This window comes from Lagenorhynchus albirostris, chromosome 20 (genome assembly GCF_949774975.1).
Source record: "Lagenorhynchus albirostris chromosome 20, mLagAlb1.1, whole genome shotgun sequence".
NCBI lineage: Eukaryota > Metazoa > Chordata > Mammalia > Artiodactyla > Delphinidae > Lagenorhynchus > Lagenorhynchus albirostris.
This window is the reverse complement of record NC_083114.1, coordinates 9,255,873-9,276,318: the sequence shown is the minus strand read 5'-3', so window position 1 is coordinate 9,276,318 and position 20,446 is coordinate 9,255,873. Positions and strand designations below refer to the sequence as shown.

The 20,446-nt window shown below is 59.1% G+C and overlaps 3 protein-coding genes across 7 annotated transcripts; 1 reads left to right on the top strand and 2 right to left on the bottom strand.

The window, feature by feature from the left end:
* Positions 1-350: 350 nt before the first annotated feature.
* Positions 351-5,198, top strand: EIF5A (eukaryotic translation initiation factor 5A). 2 transcript variants are annotated; one of them, XM_060135870.1, is made up of 6 exons: positions 351-517; positions 2,386-2,571; positions 3,747-3,851; positions 4,059-4,190; positions 4,284-4,357; positions 4,518-5,198. In XM_060135870.1, exons 2-5 carry the CDS (start codon positions 2,407-2,409, stop codon positions 4,344-4,346), a joined length of 465 nt encoding a protein of 154 aa, XP_059991853.1. In that variant the 5' UTR covers positions 351-517; positions 2,386-2,406; the 3' UTR covers positions 4,347-4,357; positions 4,518-5,198. The 2 variants fall into 2 exon arrangements, with proteins under 2 accessions (XP_059991853.1, XP_059991854.1); XM_060135871.1 differs by lacking the exon at positions 351-517 and adding an exon at positions 747-835.
* Positions 5,199-5,400: 202 nt separating this feature from the next.
* GPS2 (G protein pathway suppressor 2) lies at positions 5,401-8,194 on the bottom strand. 2 transcript variants are annotated; one of them, XM_060135862.1, is made up of 11 exons: positions 8,072-8,194; positions 7,730-7,892; positions 7,244-7,353; positions 7,056-7,168; positions 6,825-6,904; positions 6,653-6,735; positions 6,306-6,459; positions 6,113-6,202; positions 5,941-6,020; positions 5,760-5,855; positions 5,401-5,583 (listed from the first exon to the last, which is right to left on the bottom strand). In XM_060135862.1, the coding sequence occupies exons 2-11, from the start codon at positions 7,821-7,823 to the stop codon at positions 5,500-5,502; spliced, it is 984 nt and encodes a 327-aa protein (XP_059991845.1). In that variant the 5' UTR covers positions 7,824-7,892; positions 8,072-8,194; the 3' UTR covers positions 5,401-5,499. The 2 variants fall into 2 exon arrangements, with proteins under 2 accessions (XP_059991845.1, XP_059991844.1); XM_060135861.1 differs by having other exon boundaries at positions 7,056-7,353.
* Positions 8,195-8,392: 198 nt separating this feature from the next.
* On the bottom strand, positions 8,393-20,419 carry NEURL4 (neuralized E3 ubiquitin protein ligase 4). 3 transcript variants are annotated; one of them, XM_060135848.1, is made up of 29 exons: positions 20,135-20,419; positions 18,740-19,184; positions 18,459-18,524; positions 18,016-18,314; positions 17,738-17,849; positions 17,562-17,650; positions 16,753-16,825; positions 16,339-16,603; positions 15,911-16,092; positions 15,506-15,591; positions 15,221-15,383; positions 14,934-15,132; positions 14,766-14,842; positions 14,569-14,647; positions 14,048-14,223; positions 13,829-13,960; positions 13,274-13,419; positions 12,940-13,164; positions 12,744-12,842; positions 12,499-12,660; positions 12,149-12,313; positions 11,426-11,584; positions 10,883-11,062; positions 10,654-10,741; positions 10,453-10,560; positions 10,161-10,305; positions 9,893-10,005; positions 9,647-9,812; positions 8,393-9,077 (listed from the first exon to the last, which is right to left on the bottom strand). In XM_060135848.1, the coding sequence occupies exons 1-29, from the start codon at positions 20,417-20,419 to the stop codon at positions 8,873-8,875; spliced, it is 4,689 nt and encodes a 1,562-aa protein (XP_059991831.1). In that variant the 3' UTR covers positions 8,393-8,872. The 3 variants fall into 3 exon arrangements, with proteins under 3 accessions (XP_059991831.1, XP_059991832.1, XP_059991833.1); XM_060135849.1 differs by having other exon boundaries at positions 14,054-14,223; XM_060135850.1 differs by lacking the exon at positions 18,459-18,524 and having other exon boundaries at positions 14,054-14,223.
* Between the last annotated feature and the right edge of the window lie 27 nt (positions 20,420-20,446).

Genomic DNA, 20,446 nt, shown 5'->3' with positions numbered 1-20,446 from the left:
GAAGTGAAAGGGGCGGTCAGGACTCCCAACACGCATGCGCCTTGAGGCCGAGGCGTTTCCTTCAGAGGGTGTGGAGTGCAGGGCTTCTTATTGCGCAGGCGCAAGAACCGTCCGGTAGGGCTGGTGGTCTAACACGGGGATGGGAGAGGAGGTTGAAGGGATTAAAAAACCGGATGCGCCTGCGCGTTGCCTACTGGTGGGACGAACTCAGGAATTGTGAGGGGCGGGGTCACGGATGCGCGTCATTGGATGGGTAGGTGGGAGGGAGGGTGGAGAGCCGGGAGAATCTGTGCGCTTGCGCAGTGCGGGGGTGGAGGGCGGAGGAGATAGATAGCACGCTTGCGCGGCTGTCACAGGGCTGCTTGGTTGGTCAGTGGGGAGTCGGCGCCTGCGTACTAAGACCCGTGTGCAGCAGCGGCGGCGGCGGTAGAGGCGGCGGCGGCGGCGGCAGCGGGCTCTGGGGCAGCGGTTGGGCTCGCCGCGAGTGAACGGGGTCGAGTCAGTGCATTCGCGCGAGGTGAGAGCGGGCAGGGCGCGCGTGCGCGGAACCTTGGCTTGGGCCTGGGAGTAGAGATGGAACTGCGCGAGGGTCGGGGAGGGGGCAGAGGGGATCGGCGGCCGCCGCCGCCGCACAAGATTCGGTCTGAGAGCGGCGCGAGGTGCGGAGAGGCTCGGGCGCGCGACCCGGTTGGCGCGCGGGGTGACGGTTGGGGCTGGCCCGGTGACGTTGGAGCGACGCAGGGCGGGGGACGGCGAGCCGCGAGGCCGCCACGCGGGAAAGGCCGCCGGGCGGCCAAGCTGGGGCGAGGGCCGGGGGCAAGATCGGCCCGCCGGGGTAAGGGTACTTGGGACGTTGAGAACCGGGCGCCGCGCGGCCACGTGAGGTGGGGGAGGGGGCTATTCGGTGAGAGGGCATGTGGAGGGGGGGGTTGGCGGCCGGCGGGGGGGAGGGGAGGCTGCGTGGCTCCGGCCTGGCGCGGCCTTTGAGGAGGGGGTGGCCGCAGTACCGGAAGTGCCCCCTATGAGAGGCTGCCCTTGGGGTCGGAGGCCGCATGGCCGAAGGTGGACGGGGGCCGCATGGCAGCGCGGGGACCCCTCCCCCCAGGTCCCGGCCACCGGAAGCCCCGGGCGGCCACATGGTGGGCGGGAGCCGGCAACCCCCAGCGCGGAGAGAGGTGGTCCTCGCGGGCGCCTAAGGGAGTTTGGAATTTTGAGGAGTGGGAGAAGCCCGACGCCCTGATCTTGATTACCTCCGTGAGCCCGCTGTGGGCATATGTTAGCGCTCCCCCACCTCATGGGCCCCTGTAGCTTTCCCCCCAATCCTCCTGTGAAGTGAGGCGGCCAGCCAGGTGTAAGTGGCATTTGTCCGTGCTGGGACGCCAGAGAAAGTGGGAAACCGAGGGCGATTGGACGGGAGCCCAACTCTTATCGGTCGTCCCGACAGCGCTTTAAAGTCCCGGGCAGATGAATTACCCATTTTGATAGGTGCTCTTCACCTTGTCACTGTCTTTCTTGTTGTGTCTGTTTTGGGAGTTCCTGGTTTTAGGGTCCTTAACTCTGCTAGCCTAGTATAATTTACACTACTCACTAACTACTACCAGCCTTTTGCTTTCATTTTATCGTCATTCACCACTCCCCACTCTCCCACTTTCTACTGACTGTACAGGCCCGGCCTGAAAAGCCGACAGGACCGGTGCATCCTGGGAAAAGTGGGAGGGCCCTTGAGGAGAGGCTGGGTTCCTGGGTTCCCTTTGGGAAAGCAGAGGTGTTTGGCAGGGAGATCAGTTAGAAAACAACTTTACTTTCTCCCCCTCGGCTGCGTCTGCAAATGCATGTTGGAGAGGCGGGAATCCCCCAAAGAGGCCTTGTGGTTTCCTGTACCAGTGACTGGCTCGTGTGTGGATAGGGTGGGGGGGGTAACAGAGACGGGTGGGGCTCCCTGTCCTCCGGTCTCCACCCCTCCCCCCCCACATTAGCCCCGCCCTTTTGCTGGCTCATAGCTGCTCACCTAATTATAGCCCTGGTTATGTGTGGGGAAGAGGGGTGGTTGGTTTTCAGTGGCAAGCAACACCTGAGTCCTCCCCCTACCAGGAATTAGGCCTTTGCCCATCTCAGAGATTTGACATCCTGACTTCCTGGAGCTTTTTCTATCCCGGGCCACCCCTTTAGCTTTCATTTGGGGTGGGGAATCCTGCTTATCTCCCACCGCCACACACATAGTATTTTTGATTCCAATCAGTATTTAATCTAGGAACTTTATTTTACGTGGGTAATGGAATAAAGTGCTGGGGAAAAAATGAAGCAGTGTTTCTAGAGTAGAGTGGGATAAATTGGAGACCCTATTAATTCTATCCTTACTGACCCTAGTTTTCTTCTTGATTCTAGTTGGAATCGAAGCCTCTTAAAATGGCAGATGATTTGGACTTCGAGACAGGAGATGCAGGGGCCTCAGCCACCTTCCCGATGCAGTGCTCAGCATTACGTAAGAATGGCTTTGTGGTGCTCAAAGGCCGGCCATGTAAGATTGTGGAGATGTCAACCTCCAAGACTGGCAAGCACGGCCATGCCAAGGTTAGAATTTCATTTCCATATCTTGTCTTCCCCACCAGCTGTCATCAATGCTAGCCCCCTATCTTCTTTAGCTCTTTTATTACCATCCAGTTCCTTGTGTTCAGCACTCAGCCCTGGACACCTTTTTCAACTACTACACCAGCCTTCAGCTTCCTCCTTGGTTACCTTTCTGTGCCCTGTCATCCTTGGAATCCCCCCTTTCTCCATTTTTGTGTGTCTCCAACTTCTCTTTGTGGTCCTTTATGCTCTGACTCTTCAGCTGCTCCGTCACTTTTTCTATTTGTCTGTCCATTTGAGTCTTTGTAGGTTCTCTTTGTTTCTATCACTTTGCCCAGGATTTCTCCAATCCTAACATCTCTCGGAGGGGCTCCAGTGTACACCTCTGATTTTCCAAATTGCTGCCCCACTCTCCAGTGCCAGCTTTCCCCTTGGATCTCTGATGCAGCATCAGAGTGTCTCTACCTGCCCCCTCTCCTGGAGCCTCCTTGCTTCCTTAGGTCCTAACATTTTTCTTATATCCCTCCTTGTAACTTTACTTTTTCTTTTTTCTCAAAAGTTCAACCTGATTCACCCTTGTTGGATTTCTTGTGGTTTTGTTCCCAAATCAGTTTTTCTGTCTTCTGTTGACTTGGCACATCCTGAGTTACCCCCAGATGTCTAGATCATTCTTTGTTCTTTCTGGTTTTCTTATTTCCTAAATGCATCGTTTTTTCTGTTCTCTCCCCAAGTCCTTTTTTCTTTTCAGCTGTCTTCTTTCTCATTCCTTCCTGTTTTCTCAGCTCTTTTCCTTCTATCTTCCTTATCTTCCAAGTTCTCAGCCTTTTATGCTGATGTCCAGAAAGCTTCTTCCAGACTTTCACCTAGACTCCTCCTGCTCCCCTAGGATCCTGGTCTCTCGTTGATGTTTTGATAGCTCGAGGTGACTGCTCCAAGCCTGTCCTACAACCTTCCTGTGTGCTGTCAACTCCAGTCTCAGTGGTGGTCTTTTGGCCCCAGGCTCTTTTTAGAGGCTTTAGTGTTTCTTTCTTGAGTTGATTGGTTCAATTCCAGCTCCTCTAATCTTTGTCCTGACAACCTAGTCTGACTTCCCTCACTAGCCAGGGATAACTTGAGCCTTTATCTCCTCCATCCTAGAGTTTGGTTGGGTTTCTCTTTGATGTGATGCATGCATACAGGTCCATCTGGTTGGTATTGACATCTTTACTGGGAAGAAATATGAAGATATCTGCCCGTCAACTCATAATATGGATGTCCCCAACATCAAAAGGAACGATTTCCAGGTATGTAGATGGTCTGGATGTAGATGGGTTAGTGGTTTGTGGGAGGAAAATAGAGACTGGCGAGAAGACCTTGTGCTGAGAGAAGGGAGATTGGCAGGAGGAGAGGGTATTTGGTATTAGCAGTTTCCCACCCTAGTTTGCCCATCAGACCCTTTATCCTCAGGCTACTTGGGCCTACCTTCAGCTTCCTTCCCTGTCTGCCCCCAGCTGATTGGCATCCAGGATGGGTATCTATCACTGCTCCAAGACAGCGGGGAGGTGCGAGAGGACCTCCGTCTGCCTGAGGGAGATCTTGGCAAGGAGATTGAGCAGAAGTACGACTGTGGAGAAGAGATACTGGTATGGTGCCCCCCCTCTTTCTTTTATGCCCAGCGTTGTTCTTTGTGCTTCTTTCTCTGAGCTCAGACTTGACTATCCCCCATGCTCCCCCAGATCACGGTGCTGTCTGCCATGACAGAGGAGGCAGCTGTTGCAATCAAGGCCATGGCAAAATAACTGGCTCCCAGGTGAGTGTGGTGACCCCCCTCCCCCCAGCCCCCTCCACTCACTTTGTTATTTCCATGGAAGAGCTACTTTGGTCTTAATTGACTGTGGTGCTTGTTCCCCTCACCCTTTTTCCCTTTGAAGGTTTTATCCTGTCTCACCTGGTTTCTCTCTTCTACCCAGGGTGGCTGTGGTGGCAGCAGTGATCCTCCAGCCTGCAGAGGCCCCCTCCCCCAGCCTGGCCCAGCTCTGGCCCGGCCCTTGGCTGGACTCCTCCTACACAATTTATTTGACATTTTATTTTGGTTTCCCCTACACCCTCAATCTGTCGGGGAGCCCGTGCCCTTCACCCTGCTCCCTTGGCCAGGAGTGAGTGAACCATGGCCTTGGTGACGCTGCCCTCCTCTTCTCCCCTCGCACTACAGCCCTGGTGGGGGAGACCGGGTGGGTGCTGCTTGTGGTTTAGGTTGGTTTGGTTTTTTTTTTTTTTTTTTTTTTTTTGGTTTTTTTTTTTTTTTTTTTTTTTAATTCAATCTGGAATCAGAAAGCTGTGGATTCTGGCAAATGTTCCTTGTGCCCTTCCCCTACTCATCCCTGGTCTGGTCCCTTATTCCCCAATAGCCCTTTTTCCCAAGCACCACCCCCACAGACTGGGGACCAGCCCCCTCCCCTGCCTATGTCTCTCCCCAAATCCCTTTAGATGGGAAGGGAAGAGGAGGAGAGGGGAGGGGACCTGCCCCCTCCTCAGGCATCTGGGAGGGCCCTGCCCCCATGGGCTTCACCCTTTCCTGCGGGCTCTCTCCCCGACACATTTGTTAAAAATCAAACCTGAATAAAACTACAAGTTTAATATGAAGCCCCCAACTCAGCTGCTGCTTCGAAATAAATCGGTATTTGCTGACTAGAACGTCAATTTGGAAATCAGAAAGAAGAGTATAGGTTGAACTCTGCCACTGAGCTCATTACAACCAACCTGCTGTCCCCCTGTGGTTCCTATGGACCTGCCAGCCACCCCACACCCTCCTAGCAGCCCAGTGGGAGGCAACACAGATAGTCGCAGCCAGGGTCAGTGGCAGGTAGATTTTATTGGCCTGGGACTAGGACACACCAGGGATCCTCCCCCACGGCAGGGGCTGGGGGCAAGGTTGAAGATCAAATCTGATGGTCACTTGTGGTAGAATCGCGGGTTCTGGCTGTGCTGGATGAAGGGGAGCCGAGGGCCAGGCTGGCTGGTGGTTGCAAAGCCCGACTGGCAGCGGTGATGAAAGGAGGGCTTTGTCAGCGTGCGTGCCCTCTCTTTTACTCCACGCCCAACTGAGAGCCATCCCAAGGGAGGAAGGGAATATGGGGGTGGGGACCACCTATCCTACCCAGTCCTGTTTCCCTGTCGTGTAGGGATTCTCACGGGCTGGATTACCACCTTACCTTTCCTGCTGGTTGCATCTGCACAGGGAGCTGGGGTGAGGCCAGGAGTCCAGGGGCTGGATGCAGAGCTTGGGGATGCATGGGGCGCAGGGAGGACTGCAGAGAACAAAGTTAGCTGAGGCAACCTGCGGCTCCCCTTAGCATAGGTAGCCCTTCCCTGACCTCGCAAGGCTCTACTCACTGAGTCAGAGAAGCCCGTCTGTTGGTTGGCATGTTCCATTTGTTTTTGCAAGGACAGGGCACCACCAGGCTGGAGGAACCCTAGGTGGGGAGGAAGGGTGTGAAGTGAGTAGAGAATGGAGAAAGGAAGGGAGGACCCGTGAAACTGGGCCCCTGCGTGGGGTGTCCGTCACCTGTCTGGGTGGGCTGAAAGTGGCTGTGCACGGCATAGGGCTGAGGCTGTGGCTGAGACAGGTACTGTACTGCAGGAAATGCGGAAGGTGCTGAGGAGGCAAGAGACAGTCACGAGAACCTCCTCGTAGCCTGTTCCCCACTCCTCCCTCTGGGCCTTGAGGAAAGCTCTCTTCCTCTTTTCCCACTGCTCACCTCTGAGCTGCTGACTAGGACTGTAGGCAGGCTGTGTGGGTCCATAGTGAGGTGGGGGCTGAGCAGTCCCATAGGCGCCGCCCGGGCTGCCTTGGAATTGCCCATGCTCTGGGGTCCCTGCGAAAGCAGCTGCTGAGCCCACGTAGTGCCGGGTCTAAGGAGGAAAGATGAGAACTCACTGCCTGTGAACTCCATGAAGCAAAAACTCAAGTGACTGCCTCATTTCCTCTACACAGTTTGGTGGAACACACTCATGACTTGAGTGCTGGCTGGTAAGCACGCTGGGGTCTGGGTGGTAGTAGTAGGAAAAAAAATTCAGCCTAGACACCCATTTCTACTGTTCTTACCGTAAGCACTTGGGGTCCAAACATCTGTTTGGCTCTGTCTGCTGCCATGAGGGTGCCTGGGCGATTGTGTCCTCCAGGGCTCCCTAGAGAGGGAGAGGGGCTTCATGATGCTGAAATGAGGCAGCAACCTACTGGAAGGCGCATTCTGACAAGCAGTTTCTTTAATCCTTACCCTGCATGCTGAGGAGGTGAGTTCCAGTGTGAACGGTCAGGCCTTGCTGGTATGCCGCTGATGTCAGAGTGGTCAGGTCACTGGAGGGAAAGGAAGGCAGATCAAAGACAAGTCCGACCCATGCCGTTCCCACCCCCCTCCCCGTCCCGTTTGCCATTAAACACTGATGTTTTGTTACCTGATCCCAGTTACACTTTGGGCCCAATTTTATTTTTAGCTCTCCAATCTCACCTCTGCTCTTTTCGCCTCCGTTTTTCCTCCTCATGTAAAACTTTCTTGAGCTGCAGGAAAAGCTGATGTTTCTCTTCCTGTAGGGCTAAAAGCTTCTCCTGCAACTTCAGGATCTGGGGAGGGGAGAGAAGGTGAAGGCAGGAGAGCCAAGAGAAGAAAGAGCTAGGAGAGATGAAGAGACTGCTTACTTGTTCCTTGGTTTCCTCTAGTGACATTCTCTCTTCCATCTCCTTTTTCTTCCTTCTCTCCTGCTCTTCCTTCATCTTCTGTTCCATCATCTTGTCCACCTCTTCCTCCTCTGGAATAAGAGTCAGGTAGAAAGAGAAAGTGGCAGGATGGTTAAACTATCAGAATGTTAGAGAATGAAGACCGGCAAAAATTGGTTATCCCAGTACTCTTTGTACTTGCTCCAGTACCAAAAGCACTAGGAGGGGACAGGCTTCCCCATCACCGCGAGGGGGCTGGGGCGGGGAGGTTTATTAGGTGCTCTCCAAGGTCCTTCCCAGCTCCAGGGCGCTGGAGTTTAGGTGTGGCCTCTAATCCCCGACACAACGGGGCTGTCCGTCCCTCTAGCTTCGGCCGCTGTGCACTGGTCTGCCCGTGGGTGGGGGGGTCAGCCCTGGGAGAGCGGTGCTCCCCGGGCCGTGCATCCTCCCGCTTTGGCCCCGTCTCACCCTGCCGCTTGCGCTCCCGCTCCATCATGATGTGCCGGTGCAACGCCCTGGCCATGGCGTTGGAAAGCTTGGGGCGCTCCAGGAGCGCAGGCATGGTGCTGCCGGGGGCGCTCGGGCCGTGGGCGCCCGGCTCTGTCGCTGGCTGCCAGACCTCGGGCCGGGCCTACGGGGAGGCGGGCGCTCAGGGGTAGCGCGCCGGGCCGGGCGGAAGCCGCCCGCCCGCCGCCCCGGTCACGTGCCCACCGCCCGGACCGGCCCTCAACGCGGCTCCTCCGCGTGCGCGGGCGGGGGTCTTGGCGCTCCCGCCCCCTGCCCGCCACCCGGGCGCCCGCCCCTCCCTACCCGCCTTCTCGTCGCTTTCTCCGCGGCCTCCCGAGCGCCTGGGCCGTAGCGTCACATCCGGCCGCTCGGCCGAATCCTTCCGGAGTCGGGGCGGCCGCGGGCTCGCGGGTTGGGCGGGTGGGGCGGGGCGGGGCGGTGGGGCGGGGCAGACGGTAGCGCCCGCGACGGGTGCCCGCGGTGTCCAAACGCCTCCGCTGCGCCCCGGCCGCGCACCGCGAAACGCCCCTACCGGGCCGGCCCCGCGGGCGGAGTCCCTGACGTGGCGGGGCCGGGGCTCCTCCGGGAGGCGAGAGGCGCGCGCGAGAGAGGCCGAGGCGGCTGCTCTGAGACGGCGTTTATTGGCTCCTTAGAAATCAGAGTCAGTAACAACTGTACAGAGGCCCGACCCCCGGCGCCGCCTTCCCCACTCCCGCCTGGGCCGGAAAAGCAGCTTCATGTGGGGCACCGGGAGACTCCTCTGGAATTCACAGTAACCAGAACAGAAACGGAAATAAATTAAGTGTATGGGGGAGGAGTCGCGGGGAGTCGTGCTCCCCAGATCAGTGCATGGAGAGGGTTCCCCAGGGCCTGCGGCCGGGCTCCCCGCTGCGCCTTCACCTCGGAGGGAGGGACTGTCCGAGCCCTGGGCACGGAGACAGCTCCGCTTCCCAGCTAGTCTGAGAGTCTGCCCGCATGCTCCTGTGCATCTGCCAGGCTGAGCACTCAGCGTGCCGTGGGTCGCTGGAGTGAGGTGGTGGCAGTCGTCATTCAGAGTCCACGGGCCGAGGCCCAACTGTGCTTGTAGTGGTGCGGCCTCACCCCTCACTCCACCCGTACCAGCAGGGCATAGAGAAGTGTGGCCCCCTTCTCCTTGGTTACCCACTCAAGTTCGGCTGGGCTGAAGTGAGGGTCGGGAGGCTCTCTGAGGGCAGCGGAAGGGGGTCCGGGGGTGTAGGAGCCAGGGCGCACACACACCTGGAACGCCACCTGGGCCTGGTGTGTCTGCTGGGATTTGGGGTCCCGGAATCTGTCAGGTAAGAAGCATAAATAGGGCAGTGAGACCTCTGGGCCCAGGACCTCTCCCCCTTTCCAGCTGCCACCACGACAGAAGCTGGCCTTGCTGTTCTCAGGAATCACTCTCTCCGTACAGGAACCTGGCTCTAGCCGTCCTCTCTACTTGAAATGGCCTTCCTCCCAATGCCTGCTCGCCTAACTCCCTCCTGCCTTCTCCAAGTCTTTGCTCAGATCTCACCTTCTTAATGAAGTCTACCCAGACCACCCTATACCATACGCCCGCTCCAACCACACTTCTGACCCACTTCACCCACTCTTTTTGTTTCCATAGTACTTACTTGTCACCTTTAAAAATACTAAATACTTATGCATAAACATTCTAGAGCAAGAAAGAGCATAACTTCCACATGCCTAGGGTTCCCTTCTTTGTTCTCTGTGATAGGACAAAATAAGTGGTACTTGTGCAAAGACTGTGTGAAGAAAGGGCTGGGTAGAGACTGAGGAACTAGGGAGACAAGGTGGGAGAGGAGAGGGAATCATGGCGACCCGTGTGGCCCCAGGCCCTGCTTCCTGTGTACTCACTGCACTTTGGATGCCAGGGCCTCAGCCCCAGCATATTGGAGGGAGGGGGAAAGCAGCACTGGAGGGGGCTGCTGCTCCCGAGGAGGCGCGCAGTTCTCGCCAGGCTCCTCAAACCCCAGCCCAGGCTCTCCCTTCAAGGGCCGGCAGCTCAGGATGGAAGCAGTGCCTGTGAGGAGAGCTGGGTCAGGGTGGCCCCCCCACGGCCCATGGGCCCGGCCTGCCCGGCCTCTGCCGGTGCCGCGGTACCTGCTCCCAGCTCCCCCCGGTCCAGCACCCTCCGGACGGCTGCCACGTTGCTCCCATGATACGCCATGTGCCACTTCTTGGTTAGTGTCCCAGCCTCTAGGCGGGGATTCACCCTAGGAGGTGGACAGATAGGACAAAGGTCACTGGCTCCCCGAGGTCATTCCCCAGACAAGAAGTTTTGTCTTCTACCATACACCCTCTCGGGACCTCCCTTTCTCAAGGGGGCAAAGAACAGTGAGAGAGAAGCATGACCCTGCCCCATACGTACCTGAGGTTGAACCTGCACCAGCCAAAGGGCAGAGCGTATTCCCGCGGGGGCTCCCCACGGCGCCTGTGGGCCTCATCCCCTCGAAGCTTCCGGCAAGACTCACAGTAGCACAGGCTGCGCTTCGGCGGAGGCATGAAATAATCCTCTGTGGAGAGTGAGTGGCAGACTTTGTGGCATGGCTCCCGCCCTGGGTCTCAGCCATGTGGCCTCTTTCCTACTGGTCTCCAGGGCTCCGGCCATGGCCCTGGGCTGGGCAGGGAATGAGGCAGGTTCTGGGGGACTGGGGACTCACCAGGAAGCAGCAGCAGTTCCTGGAAACGGGAGCAAAGGGCGTGGTACTCGCAGCTCTTGAGGGGGCTAGCAGTGGGCGGTGGACCCCAGCACACACTCTCCTTGATACCTGAGGGAGCAGAAGGGGCAAAGGTCACGGGAGCCGGGGCCAGAAGTACGAGGTGGGGGTGAGATGGGATCCTGGCCCCTTCGGCTGGCTCACCATCCACCATGTCAGCTTTCTCCATGTCCCCTTGGGTTCCAGCACTCTTTCCACTGGCAGCCCCTGGTTCAGGGGTCACGATTGTCACCTGCAGGGGAGAGGGGTGGTCAGCCAGAGTGTGACCAGCCCCCAGAGCCTGCTGATCCCCTCCTTGAACTCCAGACTTCCCCTGTCCTTGGACAGCCCAGCCTCCCAGGCACCACTCCTCCCCGCCTCTGCTGCCACTAACCTGCTCACACTGCCCGTAGAGGTCCACGAGCGCATGGCAGGGCTGGGGGACATCTGGCACAGCCACTCCCTGGTCCATCCCATTGATGTGGAGATGCAGCCCCCCAGAGCTGTCTAGCCGCAGTCCCAGGATGGTGCCTTCAGGACACGTGTCCAGATTTGGCCCAAACTTCTCACAGATCTGGGGGGAGAGACCTACTGTCTTCCCAGAGATCAGACTCCCACCGGCAGCAGCCACCCCGGCCCTTCACTAAGCTTCGGGTCGCCAGTCCCTGGGCTTTGCCTCCACACTTGCCCACTGCCCAGGCTCTGCCCCTGCTTCAGTTACCTAGACTCCACCTCCCCCAGCCCCACCCCCCGCAACATTCTCCACGGCAGGGATGTAGGAGGAGACGATGAGCCCGAGACTGACCAGGTAACGCCGCTCACGCCCTTGCCCATCCACTACAGGACGCCTTTATACCTACGGTCCTAGCTCCAGGGCTAGGGGCCCCTCTTCTCCCTCTCGGCCAGCCCCTCCCCCTTCTCTCTGCTCCCTACCCACCTTGAGACCGTTGTGGAAGACCCCACGGCCCCGCAGCAGCCAGGCCGCCCGTTTGAGGGCACAGGCAGAAGCAGGGAAGTTGAGCCTCTCTGGTGGGCAGGTAATGACTCCCAGGACAAGGGAAGATGTCCACTGCCGGTTCAAGAAGTCTATCCGTACCTGGGGAGAAGGCAACCACTCCGCAATCATGGCCTCCTACAAAGAGGTCACCCACCCTGCAGGACCGGGCTCCTCACCCCAGCCAGGGAGAGAAGACGGCACCCCACAGTGTGGCCTGGGATGCCACCCCTTCCGATGCCTGGACGGACAGGAAACTGCAAATTCAGCTGTGTCCTTCCCTCTTTCAGCCTTGGTCTTGCTATTGCTTCTAAAAGGATTCTTGTCCCCATGGGCTTTCTTCACCTGCCTAACTCTGACAACTTGTAGTCTGCAGCACAAGACCCCCTCCTCTGGAAAGCATGCCCTGTTCCCACATATACAATCAGGAGTCTCCCTGGCATCCCTCAGCCCCTCTCCACTGCTTCCCTCGTCACAGCCCCCAGGTGGGTACTTCCTGGAAACTGATATACAACTGCCACCACAGGATATGAACAAAAGCCCAGGAAGCTCACCCAAAGGGCATGCCTTCCACTTTGTCCTCAACCTGGAAAAGCCTCTCTGCAGGAGGGTTGGCCCTGGGTCACCCTGAGCAAGAGGAGCCGGGGACAAGGAGGTGAGGCCCACCTGGACCAGCAGCTGGGGCACCAGGGGCTGGCTGATGACAACGATGCCCTGGTTGTAGCTGGCCACTCGTGTAGCTGTACGGTTCCCGTTGGACAAGAGAATATTCTTCCCATGGTTCTCTAGGAACTCGAGGGCTGTGGGCATAACGGCCACTTGATTCTGGCCCTGGTGTGGAGGAGAGAGTGAGCTGCGGGGTGGCCGACGCGAGGCCTGAGCCACCCCACTGGGCTTGACAGAGCCTGCAGATAAGCCTCCGCCCACCCAGGGCTGGATGAGAGAACCTGAAGACGACCCAACGGGCCACCAACGGTCCCTCCCTGTGCCCAGTGGGCCCTGCTGCTGCCTCTTACTTCCAGGCTGTGCTCCTCGCCCTCATCCTCCTCCTCGCCCTCGCTGCCAGTGTCCGAGCTGGGGGAAGGAGGCTGGGTGCCTTCTGGCTCGTCCAGCCTGGTGGAGCTGACAATAGAAACACTCCGCACTGGCCCATACAGATCCAACACGGCCCACACGCTCTGGGGGCACACAGACCCAGAAGTCAGAGATCAGTGGAGGACCTCAATCCCACTCCCAGGCCCAGTGCTGGTCTTGGGTCTACCTTGGCAATGCCGGTGGCTGCAGGCCCCATATCCTCTCCATCTACCAGGACGTGCATCGTGTCATCTGCCCCTCGGCGAATGCCCACACGGCTCCCCACCTAGGGCCAAGGTGAGGCAAGGACAAGTGCTCAGCCCGCCTCTCCCCGCCACCCCAACTCCCACGCCCACCCCAGTCCCTGAAGTCAGCTGCTTCACCCCCAGCCTCTCGAGGTTCCGGCCATAGTTCATCCTCTGGAGCTGCCCGTCGCGCCTCACTTCACAGCTGGACACCATCCAGGTGGTCTTAGTCCGGAGCTCTGGCAGGGAGGGAGGCAGCCCCGGGCCACTGCCCGCTCCAGGCCCCGTCTCCCCCGGTGCTAGTGTGGTCAGCCCTAGCCGGAGGGAACCAGCCCACTTCTCATCCAGCTCCTCCACTTTCACCTGTGAGAGAGAGGAACTCTCAGTGGCACTGTGGGGCAGGAGGGTGGGAAGCAGTCTGGCTCTGCTGTGAAGGGTCCGCCACCTCCCCTGTCACATCGCCACAGCCCACCTCAAAGACCTCCTCGGTCTTGAGCTCCTTGGTGCTGAAGACGAGGCCGTGGGCGTAGCCGGCAGCACGCACCGCCCTCGTGCCGTCTTCCTCCAGGGTGATGTTCTTGCCGCAAGTACTGTGGAATCGGTGAGCCACGCCAGCCGCTGTGGAAAGATGGCACCAGAGGATGGGGGAGGACTGGGGCAGCAAGCTTCAGACAGGACACAGGCAAAGCTTTCAGGTGAAGCAGGAAGTTGACGCGAAGGTCCCACCTCCAGTGCTCCCTCAAGACCCCTGACTCCTCTTTCACCGAGGCAAGACCCAGTCCCAAACCTGCCACGCCCAGCTACGGTGTCCCAGCCCGCTGGTGGCGGGGAAGGGTCTAGGCCCTGTGTACCAGGTGTAACCTCCTCCCCTCTTCTTAGCTGCTTCCCACCACGGGTTGATCCCTCCCCCTCGGTCTGCAGCTGCTGCAGCCAGCCTATCTTTGAACAGCTTCCGTGACCTGGAAACTGCATCCCCCAGGCCCACAGCAGGCAGGCAGAGCCCTCCCTCCCTCCCTGCCGGCTGAACCTGGGGAGTGCAGGGGGAATGACTTCTCAGTGGCGGTGTTGCTGGTCGCCAGGCTGTTGTCCATGGGGCCGGTGGCATTGGTGATGGACACTTGGACACACTGGCCATATAGATCCACTACTGCATACACCTCTGGGTAAGAAAGGAAGGGGTCAGGAGCCTGATAGCCAGGGGTGGGCTGGGCTGAAGGTGGCAGGGCGAAAGCCACGGAGTAGTCACCTTTACCGGGAGGCAAGCCTGAGCAGGCAGCGCCTTGGTCCTGGCCGTTGATGAAGTAGTGCAGATCGCCCTTGGCAGTGCGCATCATGCCGATGCGGGCACCCGTGCCTAGCGCGTCAAGGTCACAACCGTAGTTGTTGCGCATGGTGTTACCGTCTTGCATGATGGCTGTGCCGCTGGGGGGATGACAGAAGGAGTAGGTCAGCCTCCCAGCTTCCTCTCCCCACACAGGCCTCTGCCCAGTCTCTGCTTGTCGGAACCTTCCAGTGCCTCAGACTGGGATCTCGATCTGGGGTCTGAGACCCAATCTTGTATCCTTCATCCCTGGGGTCCCCCCCGGGAAAAGCAGGAGCTTCCCTAAGGGTGTGGGGGGAGGGCTTCCCAGAATCGAAGGGACTGGGCAGCCAGAACCCCTGGGTCTGTCATTGTCTATGGCCACCACATGCCCCAACTCTGCATCCCTCATCCCAGCCAGCTCCGCCCAGCCCCACCCAGCTGGTCCCCAAAGCAGACAGCCCAACCTCAGCATCCACGTATCGTAGTCAATGTCCGTCATAGTGTTGGGGAATTCAAGGTCCTCAGGCCGAATAGCGGTCACTCCTGGAAGGAGGCAGGGGTGGGTCTGAGCTGAGCCCCCAGCCTCCTGCAGCCAGCACCTGACTGCAGTGCATGCGCGCGCGCGCACACACACACACACACACACACACGTGCCCCTCACCAGCCTCGATGGAGCCTGACCAGCGGTCTACCATCTTCTGAATGACAATTTCAAACAGCTCTCCATCCCTCAGGGCCCTGCCAGGGAGAATGGCCATCAGACAGGCCCTACTTGGGTGGCTGACGCTGGGTAGTAGGAAAGTGGGCACATGAAAGTGCCAACACTGACCGGTTGGAGATGACGATGGCGTCATTGAACTCGCTGCGGCAGTTGTGGCGGAGCGCAGTGCGGCCACCGTTGGTGATGACTGCGTTGCTGCCATGCAGCTGGTGGAAGCGGAGGTCGGAGCCCCCGGTCCCGGATGACGGGGAGCTTGGAGACACCTGGTTGTTCCCCTCAGGGAGTGGCTCAGGAACCTGGGGCACCTCTGCAAGAGTGGACATCACCCATTAGGATTACAGTTGTCTCTGAGGCCTCCCAAGGCCACCCCAACCCCTGCCCAGCCCGGCCCTCACCCACGTCGTCCACAATGGTGGCCTGGGCTGCCTGGCCATAGAGATCAACGACAGCATAGACGCCCGGGGGCACGTTCCAGGCGGCGGGGCCCTGAGTCATCCCATTGACAAAGAAGTGGAGAGTTCCGTCCTCCCGCCGCACCACGCCCACCGTGTCCCCTGCCTTGGAAGAAGGGGGGCTGGAGTGAGGAGTCAGGCGGAGTTCCTGCCTGGGCCGGTCCCGCAGCAGCCCCACCTTGCCTACCTCCCTGCTGCCGACACCTGGTGGTACCCCCACTCTCCCACCTTGAGCCGGTCCAGGTTGTGCCCATATTCGTCCAAGATGGTCGTCCCATTGTGCATCACCCCATTCCCTGTCATCATCCAGGTCCCTAGGGGGACAAGGAGTGGCAGAGGCCATAAGGGGAAAGCCAGAGCTCCTCTCCTCTACATAGCGGTCCCCACATTACTCCCCAAAGCCATTAGCCCATCCCGCCTTTTCTTTGACACTTGCTTGCTTCCCAGAGCAGGGCAAGAAAACTCTGCAGTTCCCAAGCCAGCCACAGGCCCTGTCCACATGGCACTCCTCAGCCACTGAATGCGTCGTCATAAATGTGACAAGTGAAAGAGGGGCTGGAGAACAAGCTTCAGGGCTTCAGGGACGGCTCCCCCCAGCATCCTATCTTGGCCCTGCCCTTCTTGGGAGCTCACCAGAGCGCAAGTTGGTCATGGTGGAGGGCAACTGGAGGTAGGCAGGGTTGTGGGTGGTGACGCCAATCTCAATGGAGCCAGCCCATTTGTCCACCATCTTGTCGATGCGCACCTGGAACACCTCTCCGTCCCGCAGGGCTCTGCTGCTCAGTACCACGCCATGATTGAAGTCGTCAGTGGCACTGAGGGCACAGCAAGTGGGGACTCAGATCCCGACACACATACTGAGTGTGCCAAAGCTCAGCCCGGCGATGCCTGCCCGACACCCACTACCCAAGTCAAGCAGCCACGCTTCACACTCCAAGAGGCCCCCCCTTCTCTGTCCAGGACGCCCCACACCAGACTCCTGCTGCCTCCCACTGCCCCACCCCTCCGCCCAATCCCATCAGAGCCCCTCCGCAGGCTTCTCCCCACCCCATGGGCCATACTGGGGCCTCAGGGCAGTGCGTCCCTCGTGGGTGATGGCTGCCTTCTGCCCACAGTTGGGGTGGAAGAGCAGGCGCTCGGGTTCTGCCTGGGCCGCAGGAGCAGCCCGGCGGAGAGCACCCTCAGGGGACAGCGCCCGCAGGATGGCATTGTTCCGGCGTAGGCGGTCACTGTGGTTGTTATTGTGGACGATGGTCACCTTCACAGCCATCCCATACAAGTCCACCACACCGTACACCACTGGGGGCGTCAAGGGGGTAGCCACGCCTGCAGGGGTGGAAGGCACAGGGAATGGGGGGATGAGGGGAGAAGAGTCAATATAGGGAGATGGAGCATGAAACAGGCAAGAGAATGAGATACAGACCCCCTCACAGCAAAAGCCCTGGCCCAGCTGCTCTCTCTGAGCTTCCCCTTACCCTGATCAATGCCATTAATGAAGAAGTGTAGGGCAGAGTTGGACTTCCTCGTGAGACCAATGTGGTCGCCCTCCTATTCAAAGCAGAAAAATAACAGCCTGGAATCCATTCACAATCAGGCTCCAGACTTGTCCTGGGGACTGTGAGAACAGAGTGGGCTTCGAGCCTTCCCACCACACCATGCGACAGGGAAACAGCTCCAAAAGGCTCCCACGCGTCTCAGGCCACTCTGATGCTCAAGGCAAGTCAGGCACTGTGTTAAACCACTTTATCAACACCGACCTATTAACCCTCACGACAGTCTATCGAAAACTACTGACGGGTTCATTTCTAGACATTAAGAAGAAACAGGGGCTTCCCTGGTGGCGCAGTGGTTGGGGGTCCGCCTGCCGATGCGGGGGATGCGGGTTCGTGCCCCGGTCCGGGAGGATCCCGCGTGCCGCGGAGCGGCTGGACCCGTGGGCTATGGCCGCTGAGCCTGCGCGTCCAGAGCCTGTGCTCTGCAGCGGGAGAGGCCACAACAGTGAGAGGCCCGCGTACCGCGAAAAAAAAAAAAGAAACAACTACCAAAGAGGGTAAGTTTCTTGCTGCAGGTCACTACCACGAATGGCCAAACAGAGAAATGAATTAAACCCATCTGACTCCCAAATCTGAGTGCCTAACTGTTGGGCAACCCTGCCTTCTCAGAAGGAGCCTTCAAGCAAAAGATAAAGGGCCTTGCCCTAGGTCAGAGAGCACAGTGCCCAGGCAGGGCTGCACAGTGCCCGGGCGCCCCTGGAGACTGGCCCGCGCTTTGAGCCCACCCTCACCTGCAGCTCATCCAGACTGAATTCACAGTACTCCCGGCGGGTGCCCTTGCCGTTGGTCAGGATCCCGCAGCCACTCATCATGATGGTGCCTGGGGGAAGCGGACACCCTGGTTAGGGTACGGGCTCCCTTCACCTCAGCAACCACAGGCCATGCCCACCCTGCCGGGGGCTGGTACCTGACTGCAGGTTGGTCATGGTGGCTGGGTACTCCAAATTGTTGGGGTTGTGGGTGGTGACACCAATCTCAATGGAGCCTGACCACTTATCTACGAGCTTGTCGATGCGGATCTTGGGTGTAGTGACAGTGGAAGGGAGAGGCGGGGAATGTAAATATAGAGAAAAAACTCTGCGCCCTTGGCTCTTCCCCAGGCCACCCCCGCCCCCTTCCAGCATCAAGCCCCATCTCTAGCTCCCGGAGGGTGAGGTGCCAGCCAGACCCCAGGGCCTTGCACACCTCAAACATCTCATTGTCCCGGAGTGGGCGGTTGGTCATGACAACCCCATTGTTGAATTCATCTAGGGGCCGGCGGCGCTCTGCCGTCTTATTATTGTTGCTGAGTTTGATGAGGGTTCCACACTTCTCGTGAAAAAGGAGGGCATCGTTGGAAGTGAGGATGGGTGAGGTGGCAGTGCCGCTCGGCCCCGGTGCTTCCCCTGCCGGTGGGGAGCTCAGGTTCACATTTAGGAGCCCCCCGTTGTAGGCAGACAGGATGGCGTTGCTCACCACCTCGGAGAGCTCCATGCTGGCAAATTCTGCGATAGCAGGGCGGAGGAAGGAAGCAGAAATGAGTCTCCTCATCCTCAGGCTTGCCGCGCTCCCCCTACCCCTCTCCTGAGGTCCCTCCCTGTCCACCTCACTTCCCACTCCCCTTCCCGGGACCTCCCCGGAGCCCTCACCATTATGCGACTCAAGGCTGTTAGGAAACGTCTCCGGCCGGGCCTGCGCGGGGGACACCGTGAAGGCTGGCGACCAAGTGGGATAGGAGGGGAATAAGGGTTCGGCCCCTGCTGCAGGGCCCACAGCCATGACACCCCTCCTCTAGTCCCTGCTATCCCCTTCAACAGACTCGGGGGTCTGAGTGGCCCTGCCCATACCCTACTTGTCACTACATTTCCCCCATTCCTTCAGCCATTCCCTCTGCCCCACTCCTCCACCGCTGCCCCAGCTGTGTTCTCACCTTCATCCCCAGAGGTCCCCTGTTCAGACCAGGTAGAATCTTCAGCGGGGGCAGAGGGTTCGAGGGGAGGTGTGGGGACGGGAGTAGGAGGGCTGAAGCCCGGCTCAGGGGGTAGCACGGTGATCTGGGTGCACTTGCCGTAAAGGTCCACGACGGCCCAGACACGAGCTGGCAGGCCCGTGGCGGCCACGCCGCAATCCCGCCCATTCACCCAGAGCCGCAGCTCCCCAGCAGCTGTGCGCTCCACGCCCACACGGTCCCCTTCGCCAAGCTGGTCCAGGTCCTGCCCATACTCCTCCAGCACAGAACGTCCATCCCTCAGCACCGAGCAGCCTGACACTACCCACGAGCCCCCCTTCAGCCCCGTGGCGCTGCTTGGGAAGTCGAGCACACTGGGGTCCAGTGCCGTCACCCCAATCTCAATGGAGCCACTCCAGGAGTTGACCTGTGACGGGGTGATGGACAGGGACTCAGGATGGGCCACGAATGGGTCTCCCACCACTAGGAAACCACATTTCACAGGCCACTGTGTCCCCCTCTTCCCACCTCTCAGACAGCTAACTGGCTTTGCTCTCTTGAGACACAAGGCATCACCATCCAGAGATGCAGTCCTACAGGTATTTTCTGGACTCTGGTCTCAGGGGATGGTTGGGCCCGCTCTCCTTTAGCAACTCTGCTTTGTACTGTGGGTGCTCACTGTCTACAACACCACGCCTTTCCCCACCAGGCTGGCTAAATTCCCTGGCCCCAGCCCCCTGCCGCCTCTAACTTCCCTGGTCTCTGTGGCCCCTCAACCAGCCAAATTCACAGCTCTCCACGTCCATATTCCTTGCTCTTGTATATGGCTCTCTCCCTCCTTGTATATGGCCTATTTCTCTCCTAGGCTCTGGCTGCACTCAAACTCACCCTTCTCCCAAATTCTGTCTCTGTGCACCCGGCCTCTTCACCACATTATGCACAGGCACACACACCTCTTGCTCCTTGAATATCTCTCTTCATCCATCTTTCTGGCCAAACCGGTGAGTTTGTCCTTCAATGGTTGTTCTTTTTTTGGTTATCTCTCTTCTCCTCCCATCACACTTCTGACATCTCTCCATCCTCCATCTCCCCAAAATTGTTCCAGATCTGTTCCCTAGTCATTATAGTGGGTGGGGCCCCACGTCCCTTCCCTGCTCCTGGATCTTAAGAAAACTCAAGCTCTCCTTGTCTCCTTCTCCTTAAGACTGAATGTTTCCGTTTCATGGTCCCTTTCCGCCCATCACCTACCTGGTGTCCTGTCTGGCGGTTCCCTCTCGGTACCCGGTGATGTGGACTACCCTGGCTGGCCTCCCCCATCTCCTTCTAGTCCCCTCCCACCACCCTCCACATCTCTCTTCCGCGGCCCCAGCTCCGCACCTTGCGGTCGATGCGGACGGTGAAGATGCGTCCATCGCGCAAGGGTTCCCGGCTCAACACCAGCCCGTGATTAAACTCCTGGCCCGGCTGCTGCCGCCGCGCTGTACGCCCACAGGCCGATAGGCTCACCAAGCGCCCGGTGCGCGGGTGCAGCTCCCCGCCGCTGCCCGGACCCCCGCCGGACCCCGGTCCTGGGCCGCTCCCGCCGGGGGGGCCCCCACCCCCACCCGGGCCCGGCCCGGGGCCTCCCCCAGAGCCCCCACTCCCACCCGACCCCGCCGCCATCGCCGCTGACACCGGGGCCGCGCGACA

Bases quoted from the DNA above. Each gene is read 5' to 3' on its own strand.
- GPS2 (XM_060135861.1), bottom strand. From the start codon at position 7,823: ATGCCTGCGCTCCTGGAGCGCCCCAAGCTTTCCAACGCCATGGCCAGG. The intron at 6,905-7,055 runs GTGAGATTGGAG...CTTTCCCTCCAG, and splicing joins CGGAGGCGAAAAGAGCAGAG to TGACCTGACCACTCTGACAT. The intron at 5,856-5,940 runs GTGAGTAGAGCC...TGTTCTCTGCAG, and splicing joins AGACGGGCTTCTCTGACTCA to TCCTCCCTGCGCCCCATGCA.
- NEURL4 (XM_060135848.1), bottom strand. From the start codon at position 20,419: ATGGCGGCGGGGTCGGGTGGGAGTGGGGGCTCTGGGGGAGGCCCCGGG. The intron at 14,224-14,568 runs GTTGGGCTGTCT...TCATCCCCCCAG, and splicing joins TACGATACGTGGATGCTGAG to CGGCACAGCCATCATGCAAG. The intron at 12,314-12,498 runs GTAAGAGGCAGC...CCTCCACACCAG, and splicing joins GCGAGGAGCACAGCCTGGAA to GGCCAGAATCAAGTGGCCGT.
- EIF5A (XM_060135870.1), top strand. From the start codon at position 2,407: ATGGCAGATGATTTGGACTTCGAGACAGGAGATGCAGGGGCCTCAGCC. The intron at 3,852-4,058 runs GTATGTAGATGG...GTCTGCCCCCAG, and splicing joins TCAAAAGGAACGATTTCCAG to CTGATTGGCATCCAGGATGG. The intron at 4,191-4,283 runs GTATGGTGCCCC...ATGCTCCCCCAG, and splicing joins ACTGTGGAGAAGAGATACTG to ATCACGGTGCTGTCTGCCAT.